General features: G+C 44.2%; 1 protein-coding gene across 1 annotated transcript in view; it reads left to right on the plus strand.

Moving 5' to 3' along the window:
• IL16 (interleukin 16) overlaps positions 1–13,045 on the plus strand; it is an 83,236-nt gene that overhangs the window by 46,133 nt on the left and 24,058 nt on the right. Inside the window, exons 7-13 of the mRNA XM_019504105.1 lie at positions 406–548; positions 4,147–4,257; positions 6,070–6,184; positions 7,016–7,089; positions 7,180–7,393; positions 8,621–8,738; positions 11,992–12,124. Of these exons, the coding sequence (XP_019359650.1) occupies positions 406–548; positions 4,147–4,257; positions 6,070–6,184; positions 7,016–7,089; positions 7,180–7,393; positions 8,621–8,738; positions 11,992–12,124 (908 nt within the window). The remainder of the gene's footprint in view (positions 1–405; positions 549–4,146; positions 4,258–6,069; positions 6,185–7,015; positions 7,090–7,179; positions 7,394–8,620; positions 8,739–11,991; positions 12,125–13,045) is intronic.

Raw genomic sequence — 13,045 nt, forward strand, 5'->3', positions numbered from 1 at the left:
TTTAAAGCCTGCCGGAGGAGGTCCACCAACCTAGAAGAAAACACAAGAAATAATATGTTTTATTATTGGTAACTCCTTTGATTCCATTATAAAAACTTCCTATATCTTCTTTACTTCAAATTACAGTGATTTTGTTCCAAAAGCATCATTAGTACAGTGAAGATAACTGTTGTAACCGTCCCCATGTGGGACAGTCTGCGAAGGTGAAGTCACATAAACTGAGTGCACCTGAAACTCAGTGGGGGCTTCTAAGGATTCAGGGACTCCCGTCCTCACCAGTTAGATTCACAACCCAAAACGTCTTCCTAAGAGGAGTTTATTGAGCACCTCTTAACTGTTCCATTCAGAAGTGTTTGAACCAAATGCTTGTGAAAAATTGTGTGTTGTATGTCCTGTCTCTAATAGGTGTAAATCCTTACTGGATAGGGGAAATTGACTGTCAAATGGCCAAGAAAGCAGCGGCATACAGAGACAGACAGCCCTATTCTCTTTACTGTAACCAGAAATCACTCTCTCAACAGCTAGACTGTTCGGCAGGAAGAGCTCCGGTAAGTACAACAGGAAATCACATATCAGAAGGGGTAAATTCACTAGGCTCAATAAGAACACACCAAAGAATATTTGCATTTGGGTTTCCTGGAAGAACATCCTCACTTTGAAGGCCACATCGAGGCAGGAATAACAGTACAAAGAATCTGTGCATCTCTGTGCTACGTCAGCCATGCCACCTCTGCCTGTCAGCCCTTTCCCCATCCCAACTCCATACCTGCACAAACATTAAAATGACTGTGTGCAAAACAAGGCCAGGATAGCAGGAGAGGCTACAGGAGAGCATGGGACCTTCCTGGTTGCTTCTCCAGCAAACTACTGCCCCTCCACTTGCCCTATGCAGGGTTTTGTAGTTACACATGGATCCACAGAGGCCCCTTCTTCATTTCACCCTGAACACATGTGAATGTGTAAAGTTAGCAGAGAGTGCACTAGCACAACCAGCCCTCAACCAGGGGATTACCTCTGGGTATGGACAAACGTACCTCTTAGTCACTTTGAAAGGGGAGGGGAGCTGTTTCCTGGAACCCACATCAGCTGTTACGATCTGTCTGCGTGATCCTATAGTGTTAGTGAAAAGTGGAGTAAAACTAACTTTGGCCTTGAAGAAAGACAGGTTAAAGTTGTACTGTGTTTTTCCTACACTTGCATCACTACAGCATCATGCAGATGTAACATTGGCATCATAACAGTTTACACTGGTATCCTTTGATATTAATTGCTACATCTGTCTACATCCCCTCTGGTATGGCTAATCTGTCCTGCTGGCCACATGTAAGTAGCATGGAGCTTCTGCTAGAAGAAGTGCCCCTCCTTAGTGAGATAAATTTCAGCCTTGGCGAATCAACTACGTGTGAGTTTATACCTTTCTTTTAGTACATCCTTCAGATCCCTAACAGGGATATAGTCCCTCATCTGAGGGATAAATAATCCACACCACTGATAGACACATGCGTATCACAGCATATTTGTGGCCTGGCCCAGACATCTCCTGGATCCTCACTTTCTTAGCTCTGTGCTGAGTGAATGTTCATGTAATGCTCAAGGCTTATTTCCTGACATATGTAAAAGCAGATTTCTTGGCTGGGATCCCAAGCACTAGATTGCTCCACACCTGTTAGTTTCACTTTACTGCATAAACAAATTTGTAGAAAATCCAACTTGCTCAGAGTTTCATTGTAAATGCATCCGGCCCTGCTGAACTTTATGTAAATTTAGCCTAGGGTAATAACTCAACTGTGTGCTTAAATTAGCTTTGCAATATCCACTCTATAATGTTCAGACAGGGGGACTTCATTATGTGTATCACTATAGACTCTTATTAAAATTCATCGCGTCTCATGTGGTGAAGGAAGTGGTCTGTCTGTAAACTGTTATCACCTTCTCACCATTTATAGTCAACAAAAAGTAACTCCTACTTCTTACATTAATCAAGGGGGAGAATTCTATGCTGTTATTTAACAACAACACATAGCACTTTAAATCTTCAATGTAGAGGCATTGACTAATAGTATACTATAAAAGGCACTATATTATTGGTTACTATAATTTTCACCATTTTATGAACAGCAAAACTGAAACACCAAAAACATGTGACATGTCTGCATATACAGAAATAATCAGCAACAAATATAGGATCAGGAATAAGAATTTAACATTCTCAGTGCAGTCTTTAGACAATCCCTGTCATGACCCTGATGTCCAAAAGCACAAATGCCTTGGCAAAAATGTGCATTTAAGGTAATCCACACCACTAATATTTGTAGGGCCTAGACTCTCATCTGACACCAAGTAAATAAAGAGTCCAGTTTGTTCCATTTATATGCATATCAGATTATTGCTTAATTCACTTAACTACATAACACACTAGCCCTAATTTTGGCCTATTGCTTACATTTTATGAAACATCAGCTACCCCCTTTTGGTTAAATGCACAAGATCTTTATTATGCACAGGGATTCTTCAGCCTACTTTGCTGAATTCTTCTACATTGAAATATAACTGAGTAATTATGGAAATTGAGGGAAAGCTGTCATTTCCAAGCCTTCTAAAGTGCCGTGAGAAACAAAGGTGTGTATAGAAGTTGCTTTTTTTGCCATTTAAAGCACTTTATTGCCATGACTTAACAGAAGTGCAGAGCTTTACAGCACTTTAAAAATGGATACAGAGCTGTAAATTAATCCTTGTTAAATGAGGTATTAAATTTGAAGCACTGTATTTTACAGCACTTTAGCAACCTACAGTGTTTTAAATAACTTCTGTATGATGGTCAAATTTCTGACCAGTGGAGAAGCCCCAGGAGGCTGCAAAGCACCCCCTGCCTCCTAGCCTGGAAAGTGCAGGGAGGCTGAGAGGCCCCCTCCACCAAACACTGTCACATTTAAGAGCACTGCAACTTTATAGTGCTATAAAAGTGCTTTAAATTACAGCACTGTAAAACATGCACAGAGCACTTCTGTACCCATCCCAGCAAGGAAACAAGTCTTGAAAAAGTATGAGCTTCTTTAGGCTATAGCCTACTTGTCAGATGCTATAAATGGACTTGCAGAGAGCAGGGGTACTAAATAGAAAGGAATCAAGTCATTTAAATATTCTCTGACCCTGCTTTCTGCATAACTTCAGACTAACAAGGCTAACTACCTCTAAGTCTTAATGAGGTGCAAAGTATTTTGCACAGGCTATTCCCCGGGATTGTTTACACTCTGCACAGGTAAGGGCAGACTCACAGGAAGTGCATGGTCTCAAGGCCTTGCACCTGACTGGAGTACACTATACATTACAAATCTAACAATGAATTATAACTGCTGAGTATATAAACAATTGTAGTAATATTATCCTGTTGTAACCATGATGATCCAGATAGCATGTAAAATGCAGATTTATTTGCTAATATCTTTCTTGCTGGGAGAGAGGTTAGGTATGTTTTTCAGACCCCAAATGCCCAGACCTGATGTAGGGTGTTTTGTGCCCCCATGATTGTCTTTTACAACAGGTGTACCAACTTTATAACTGGTCTAATGAAATATATTACTTGTCTAATTTTAGTGGGCTTAGAATAGCATATAGGCACATCCTCAGGGTTTAGTCTTAGTATCCTGTGCATTTGAAAAAGTGCAGAAGTACTGGCTTTGGGTTCAGACAATTCTGCTCTAATCCACTGGTGCCTGGCTAAACAAGCACTCTGACTCATTCAGAAATTTACTTCCACCACTTAAAATCCTGTGCTTTCTGCTTGTGGGAATGTCATAGTTCTATTAAGACTGCTTTTTTTCTGTACAGCATTCAGAAATCATGACCCATATAGTCATCCTGGGGATTTTCACATATTGTCACATTTCAATTAAAAACCCCTGCTCAATAGAAACACTTCCTTGAAAAGTGAAGAGAACAATAGACACATAAAAATGAGGATTACTTTACTAATGGTATATTTAAAATAATTAAATATAAGGAGAGAAGATTGAAACACAGGATTATAGGACTGGATGAGGTCTCCACTGGGACACTGAATTCAGTCCCCAGACCAGTCGTGTGTGTTCATCTGCTATGTATGAGAATGCCTGGAACTCCACTCAAACCATTGTTTTCTGTTTGCAGCCTGTTTCAAGACCTTCTAGATCACTCAGCAGTGCTCAGTTAATGCATGCATCTTGCAGTTCCCAAGCATCTGTAATCTCAAACATTGTTTTGATGAAAGGCCAAGGAAAGGTGAGATGCTTCTATGTACCATGTAATCAGTACCATGATTGAAATGTTCACTGTTTTGTCCGGTATAAACTTCACTATCAAATGGGCAGGGAAGCTGGTAAAAGGATATCAAGCCTTTGGGTTACCAGTTCAAATCCATCTGTAGGCAGGAGTGAGCAAAAAGTCATCACCATCTATTGGCTCTCTGGTAGTCATCTGAGACCTGGAAGTGGTAGTCACAGTTAGTTGCTATTGAATATATCCAAACCATGTGACTGATATTCCTTGACACCCTTGGCAGTTTTAACAGAGAGGACAAGGCCTGAATGGGCACTTTTACACATGCTCCAAGGTGGGAGTAGGGGGTGCTTTAATTAGAACGGCTCTGAGAACTGCTCTAATTAAAGCACCAGTATCTCGTGTATCATGTTCATGCACTCAAAAATGGTGGCAGGGTTGCTTGAACTAAAGTTCATTCAATGAGCTTCAGTTAAAGGCCCCCCGCCACTCTTTTGAAGCATGGAGATGCTGATACACAAGACATGGAGGCTGTCTGGGGCACGGTATTTATGACGCTTCAGCAGACTTGACTAATCGAGTCTGCTCTGACGTGCTGTAATTACATCTACAGGCACCCAAGAAGCTTATCTCTTCTATAACTGTTTCTTTCATGTCAGGGCTGAATAGTGGACTATCCTATCCATGCCACATCAGACCTGTGGGTGAATAACAGCTTTTATTCAGCTCCTTTCCTAAGCCTCAGCACAACAAAACTAACAGTTTGGTTGTATCCTCTTACCTGTTGAGTGCAGACTGCAAGGTGCCAGCTGCCCTCAACTAGCTTGAGCAGGGACTCAGCATCTGGCAAGGTGAGAGTCTTGTTTTCTGCTCTGGTCTGATTTTGAAGAGGAAAGAAGTTTGATCATCCATCAAATCACATACAGGCAAATAAGACTTTTTTTATAAATACAGAGTATCACAGAAAATAGGGCTGGAAGAGACCTCAGGAGGTTACATGCTAGTTTGAACCCCTATTGAAGGCAGAATCATTACTGCCTAAACCATCTCATCCAAGTGAGAGAGAAAATAGCTGCACTTCTATATAAAAATGGGAAGTGGGTATACTGTCCCTTTCTGGCTCCATATTTGCATTAGCTAATGCAATTAGTTTTCACTGACTTTCATTTGCAACCTGGGATGCATAAATAGAGAATATGGAAGCTAAAAGCTTAAACATGGGCTTTTAGGCTTGTAAATGCCCTAATAAAGATCAAACTTATTTCTAAATAACAGTGTTGATGACAGATCTGACTGAGAATCATTCTGTGAAGTGCAATAAAATACAAAAATATTATTTATGACCTGGGTTATGGTAGCACTTGAGAGTCCTAGTTATGGATCTGGCCCTAGTACAATTTCAGAACATCCCTCCTAAGTTAACAGGAATAAAATAATGCCACAACATGCTCAGATCATTCTTGTATCCAAAACATTTCAAGAAGTGGTGGGGAGGGGGGAAACTGAGGTGAAAAGAAGTTTCTTCACTTACCCAAGATCCCATGTTGCATCAATGGCAAAGTGGGTAATACAGTGTAGACATAAGGAGTGTAAATGTGTGCTAACCATTATGCCTGATTTCGTCAGAATATTTTAAAACTTCCATTGCATTTACAGAATCAGATCAATTTGCTTTATTTTACATATTTTTAATGTATGGACACATGTTCACTATATCATTCTGACAATTTATATTGCCCACATAATGTTATACCACAGAAAACAAACCAAGCTGTGAAATAAGCATGGACACTGTCTCTCTCCTCTGCAAATCAGGGTCTGGGTTTCAGCATTGTCGGAGGGAAGGACAGTATTTATGGACCTATAGGCATCTACGTTAAGACTATCTTTCCAGGTGGAGCTGCTGCTGCTGATGGGAGGTTACAAGAAGGTGAGAAGTTACTAAAACATCTTTGGAATGATTTTTCAGGACCTTTAAAATATTTTAGTAAATATGTAAAACAGACCTTTAAAATACATAGCAAAGAAGAATCACATGGCTTGAGGGGCTGGTGACATAAGGTTAAAACTCCAGCTCAAGTATTTTGTGAATGAGGAGGTGATTTCATTCCATTCCAACGTGGCAAACGTCCACAATTTGAGGAAGGGGACTTGATGCCAGAAAGCTTGGCTAACATTCCTCCCACCTATACGGTTGATCCAATAAAAGACATCACCAAAAACACTCTTGTTTCTTGCGTATTTCCTAGACCATCACAGCTACAACAACACTCCAACCCATCACAGCCTAATTGGCATGGTATGTATGGTTGCAGACTCAGAAGGGAGGCTAGCAAATGCCATGTTTTTTCTGGGCATTTATAAATAGATCTGATGACAGAGATTAATATTTTTGCTATTTTTGTACCATCTTTTCAGCATAATTTCAATGCTTTTGTAATGCTCTGCCTATTCATTACTCTGTAAGATGTAATAATCTAAGCTTCTCCAGCAGCTGCAAAGAGTCCTACCTTAATCAACTGTGGGCAAATTGAGTTCTCTTATTTGTAAAAAGGTACAGCACACCATATTTATTATAGCAGCAGTATAATACTACTAATGGGCCTTATCTGGATCCGTTAAAATCAATGAGAGGTGACTTAGCCTCTAAATGGTATTTTTTCATCTGCATGCATTACTGCCTTTGCCTCAAGGCAAGACTATTTTGGGATCATTTGTGTCTCAATTAGTAATGCAATTTTATTTTTCCTTTTCAAAACAGGTGATGAAATTCTGGAACTGAATGGAGAATCGATGTATGGATTAACGCATTATGATGCTTTACAAAAATTCAAGGTTATGCCTTCTCTTCCCAGCACAATTTCTGTCTTTGCACATGTCTGGGAGAACTCACCCATTCATCTTCTTTTTGTTCATTTCTAGCAGGCGAAAAAGGGTCTTCTCACACTTACAGTCAGGACAAGCCTCAGCACACCTCATTCTGCCTCTAGCTATCAGTCGTCCCAATTATGCCGGTCACTGAGCGCTAGCACATGCATAACCAAGGAAAACAGCTCCTTCAGTTCGGAAGGTACAACGTTCTCATTAATGACCACAAAACCCAATGACAGGGTCATAATGGAAGTTACCCTCAACAAAGGTAAGTGGTAAAATAAAGTGCATGCTCACAACCAAGCTGCTGAGTCACAAACTGGTGGCTTGGCTAGTTTCTGCCTGTCTCTTCTCACTTTATCCTAATCCCTCATCTATTTTTAGAAATTTGCTTTTTTATATGCCCCATTTAGAACTCAGTTCCTGAAAAGGATAGCAGCAATCCATCAAAGGTTGGCATTTGCCTACTGTATTTCCACAAGCGCCAATCAATCTTTTTTTTGTGTGGCTTGGTCACTAAACTTATTCTGAACAAGGAATTTAGAGCCCCGTCTTCTCTCCTAATTAAGCACATTGCCCATTCTCATTCTTCATTATTTAAACTTTATAATTCAACTAATTTATGACTTAGTAACACATAGAAACATGTGCATATAAAACATATGCATTTCTTTTGTCTCTTCCCGCAGCTGCTTTGTTTTTCTATTTATAAACAATAATCACAGGTGTTGGCAGAATGACTTAGGGCGTAGACAGATGTAACATTTGTTCTGTTCCAAGCACGTATTAAATGCCCCAGAGGTGAGGGACCAGACATTATCAGCCAATAAAGTTCACCACATTCATGTGTTCTGCCTCAAAACTGATCCCAGATAAAACAGGAAGAACTTGGGAAGCCCTTCACCATGATCCACTTTACGTTATACTTGCACTCTTCTTTATACTTTAGAACAAGGGCATCGAAATAAAGAACACAAGTAAAGATGCCATGACACAAGCGTATGACTCACCTATGAGGCGGTAGCAGTTCTAAGAGACAAATGGCTGCTCCCTGCAAAGGGGATGAGTTCTTAGAAATCTCAAGCTGCATGAAACAGAGAAAGAGAGAGAAAGTGTCAAGCCATGCACAAACACCACATCTCAATTCTTCTGTCTCCTTCTGTTGTGCTTTTCCCCTGTACAGGGATTTGGGATACAGTGGATATGAATGAGATTTTTGCAAAATAAAGCTGTAGCGTGCTGTATCTGTGACATGCTACCAATGAATTATGAACCAAATGTTGAAACCAGCAAAACTTTATTTATGTATCTGCCACTTAACGAATAAAAAAATCTTCATCTGCATGTGTGAAATACATAAATACACATGGCTTAGTTTTGCACTGGCAAGCTTTGTGCTATAGTGTAGAACCAGTGTTCTCCAGTTGATCTGATGTGCACATTTTAAACACATTTCATAACGTATTTCATAACAGATCTTAACAAATTATTTCAGAGCCTGGGGTTGGCCTAGGAATTGGCTTGTGCAACATCCCTTACTTCCAGTGTATTTCGGGGATATTTATCCATACACTCTCACCGGGGTCCGTGGCTCATATGGATGGGAGACTCAGGTATGCCAACTGCATGTTCCATCAAAAAGCTTTTTAGACTCACCTGACAAATAAGCCTGGCCCTTTCAGATGGAGCTCTTGGGCCTGTCCTGATGATGCACTGCAAACTGCATGTGGCGCATGCGCACCTGTGGCCCCAGTGTCAAAAAAATCCATCACTGAAAAAAAGCAGTGTGGCACATACGGCAGCAGCAAGCGCTGCCAGAAAGAGAGCCTGGCTGGCAGCCAGAGCCATGTGCCCTTTTTGGTGGCGCATGCTACTGCCATGTGCACCATACTGCTTTTTTTCAGTGGTGGAGTTTTTTTTTGCTCTGACCAGGCTTCAAGCAGCCAGTTTGGTGCTGCTGCTGCCTTGGGAGGCTCCCAGAATCCCAGGTAAGGGTGCTGGCCCCAACCTCCCCTCCCCTATCCGGGTCACTTTGCCACGTGCTGGAGCATGCGTGCAGGGCATGCTGAGGGACAAATAGCAGCCTCACAAATATGTGCGGCTGCTATTTGTCCCATGAGAAACACATGCCCCTGCATGTGCATGCTTGTCAGGACAGGCCCTTGTCTCTGCATGCTGGTGGGTCAGTGCTTGGAACACAGGCATGGGATTAAGCTGGGAGGAAATAGGACAGTAAGGCATCCAAATGAGAATGGAGAATTAAGAGAACAGAACTAAGAGTGACTAAACATTGACAGGATCTGTCCTGGTGCCAAATGCTGTCCTTTCAAAATTAAAGCTATCAAAGGGGTTCATGGAGGTCACCTTTCCAGTAGCATCCATGGTTACTTCATTCCCTCTCTTTTAAAAAGCATTACTAGTTGATCTGTATAGGCACAACCCATAGCCAACTCCTCTGCTTCCATCTGTTCCACTATCCTTGTGCACGGACCCTGCACAATCTCCATGTTGCACAACTCCCAGAATCCTATTTCCCATGGCACAATGCGAATCATTTAGCTGGAGTGATGTTTACTAGGGCTGTGTGAAACAGCACTGTTTTGTTTTGACTTCTGTTTTGCAGTTTCAGTGGGACAGTGTTTCGTTCTGAGTTTTGTTTAATTTCAGAAGCACTATTCTGTTTCATTTCGTCAAAACTGTTTCGCTGTTTCAACACCGTTTCAACATTTTGCCCATAGACTATAATGGGGAAGCATGAAATGACCTATAACTTTGTCATTTCCTGTCTAATTCAAATGAAACATGCAGGGATGGTAGCCCCCTTTGAGAGCATGAAGCCTGCCAAGTTTCAAGAGATAGGTATAGAGGATTCTGGGAAACTGCACCTCAAACTGTTCAAACCAAAACTCGTGACTTGCCAGCAGCAGCAGCCTCCTGTCATCTGGCCCGCAGGTCTGGTGGCTTGCACCCCCAGGACACATGCAGGGCTGTGCCAGACTCCTCCCAGGGGTGTGGGACCCTGATCTGTGTGCCAGATGAGAGGAGGCTGCTGCTTTCGCCTGAGACCACTTTACCCAGTGCTGAGCACCAGCTCATAACCCGCCACCACTGCTAGCTTGGGCCCTGTGCCAGCTCCAGGCTCACCTGTTGGGGCTGAGCTGCGGCAGCAGCAGCTGGGCAGAAGCTGCTGCTGGGCACAGAGGAAAGTGGCTCCCCTGCTCGCCCTGGCTGGGCAGTGCAGCCACCAACTGGAGCCTGCTCTGCGCTAGGCTGCAGCGTGGCTGCTTCATCACCATTTCTGTACTGCGCTGGCGCTGGCCTTGGGGCACGGGCCCCATGGTACAGCTGTGGTCCTAGCATGCTGCCCTGACCCTACACACCCCATGCTCACCTATGGGGAGTGAGCTGGTGCCCAGCATGCGGGAAAAGTGGCTCCCTCCCTCCCTGTAGCCCAGCTGCTCACTGGGCAGTACAGAGGTGATGGTGAAGCAGCCCCACCACAGCCTAGCATGGCACAGGCTTTGGTCAGCAGCCACACCAAACACTGCCTGGAGGCGGTGAGCAGAGGGGCCACTTTCATTTGTGCCCAGCAGCAGCATCTGCCCAGCTGCTGCTGTCACGCCTCAGCTCGGAGTCGGCACGGGGCCCAGGCTAGTAGCGGTAGCGGGTTATGAGCTGGTGCTCAGCATGGGGAAAAGTGGCTGCTCCCCCTCCCTGTGGCTGGTGCCTCACGCTGCAGCCACTCAGAGCCTGTATTTGGCTGCCTGTGCTGGCTCTCCAGCGATGCCGCGGAGAGGCAGGGCAGCCCTTCCGAAGCTGTGGGCGACTGCACCATGGGACGCCGGCTATGGGGAGCAGGAGTGGCTGCTTTTTCCCCCCACACTGAGCAACAGCTCATTCCCCACCACTGCTGCTCACTCCAGTTTGTGGGGCGTGCAGGGTTGGGGCTGTACTCTGTTCCCTCCCTGTACTGCAGGGCTCAGGCAGGGGTACAGTGGTCACCCAGTGCTGGTCCCAAGTGGCAGCAGCAGCCTCCTGTCATCCGACATGCAGATTGGGGGCTTGCCCGCACCCCCAGGAGGGCTGCGGGGCTGTGCCAGACTCCTTGCAGGGTGCAGGCCCCAATCTGTGTGCCGAACGACAGGAGGATGCTGCCTGGGGCCAGCAGCAGCACCAGTCTTCCTGGCCCTGGGTGCAGGCTGTGCCCAGCACTGGTCCTAGGCGGCAGCAGCAGCCTTCTGTCATCTGGAGTGCAGATCAGGGGCCCACACCCCCAGGAGGAGTCCGGCACAGCCCCGCAGCCCCATGGAAGGAAGGGCAGAGAAAGTATGAGATATTCGCGTAAGGGGCAATGTTTCATTTCTTTATGAAAGCCTTAGAGAGCCAAACTGTAGACAAAGATTGATGTCAGAGGCCAGTCTCTAAAAGTGTATTTGTAACAAGTTATTTTCCTATATTGAGTGTAAAGGACAGCTACTATATTGTTCCTTCTGACTTTTAAATGCAATGCAGCTTTAAACACGCAACAAGTGAAATGTCACAGTGGTGGCAGGAAGGAAGATGTGGGTGAAAACAGCAGACAACTGTGAAAAACAGTTTTGTCATGTCTTTAGAGTACAAAACACACATTGCTCCAAGTACAGGGACCTCCTATTCACGCAGAATGGAACAATGAGCTATATGTCCAATCCCTTTCTATTTTCTGACTGAGGCCCTGATGAGATACCCTAATTTAATCTTGATCATGCTGGAACTCAGCCATGTGAATGTCCATCTTGTGTAGTAAAAGTCACAGTGAGACCATATGTTAGAAAAACCAATGTAGTTTGTTACCATCCTCTCATTGGATTTTTCATCCCTTTATAGGTGTGGAGATGAAATCCTAGAAATTAATGAAGCAGCTGTCCAAAACATGACACTTAATGAAGTTTATGCTGTTCTAACCCACTGCAGTCCTGGTGCTGTACAGATTATTATTAGCAGACACCCTGATCCACAGGTAGCATTCTACATTTTTCTGCTTCTGAATACAGCAAATATTGAAGAACAAAAGCTGGTATTGGTAGTAAAAACTACAAATAACCCTGGCAATTATTAACAAGAGGAGTAACATATACTGGTGCCCTTTCCATGCAGTAACACTGCAAGTACCTGAGGACAGAACAAGGTGCAAACCTGAGAGATTAAAAATTGGAATCGTGTGCTGGTTTGTGTAGAGACATTTTAGATGAGAGCCACTGGACAGAAAGTCTCACAGGAAAGTGAATGAATATGGTACAGAAATCTTCATAGGTCGGTGGTGTTGGAGCAAAGTTGTAGCCATGATGGTCTAGGAATCATATGAGAGGCAAGGATTTTAGTGAGTGAAATCTTTTATTGGAACAACTACGTGGTTGGGATAAAATCAGACAAGCTTTTGAATAGAAGGCACTTCAAAAACACCACTTCACTTTAGGGAGAATTAAACCCCCATGTCGTGTACACACCCTTACCTGCCTCTTTGATGGCGGGGAGGGGAGAGCAAGCTGCTGGCGGACTGAGTGGTCCGTGAGCTATGGGGAGGGGGGCTGGTGCTTCCCTCTGTGACAGCAGTGGCGCCCCCCAGGAGGCACCAGCCCACAGGCACCCGGCTCGGGCAGTCCTGGGGGGCGCCGCAGCCGCAGAGGGAAGCACCAGGCCCCTATGCAGCTCAGACAGGCAGGCAGGTTCCAAGTGGGCAGAAGATCAGGCTTGCTGCTTTTTTCCCCCACTTCAGTGGAGCCTGCCTTCCTGGGCTGCTGCCAAGCTGCCTGCAGGGGCTTCTTGCACAGCCCTCGAGCTGCACGGGGCCTGTTGCTTCCCTCTGCGGTTTGGACTCTCTCTCTCTCTCTCTCTCCTCCTGGACTTCAGTGGACTTCAGCCCCTGCACCAAGCCTCTCTA

Source organism: Gavialis gangeticus, unplaced genomic scaffold, assembly GCF_001723915.1.
Source record: "Gavialis gangeticus isolate Ggan-Ray unplaced genomic scaffold, GavGan_comp1, whole genome shotgun sequence".
Classification (NCBI taxonomy): domain Eukaryota; kingdom Metazoa; phylum Chordata; order Crocodylia; family Gavialidae; genus Gavialis; species Gavialis gangeticus.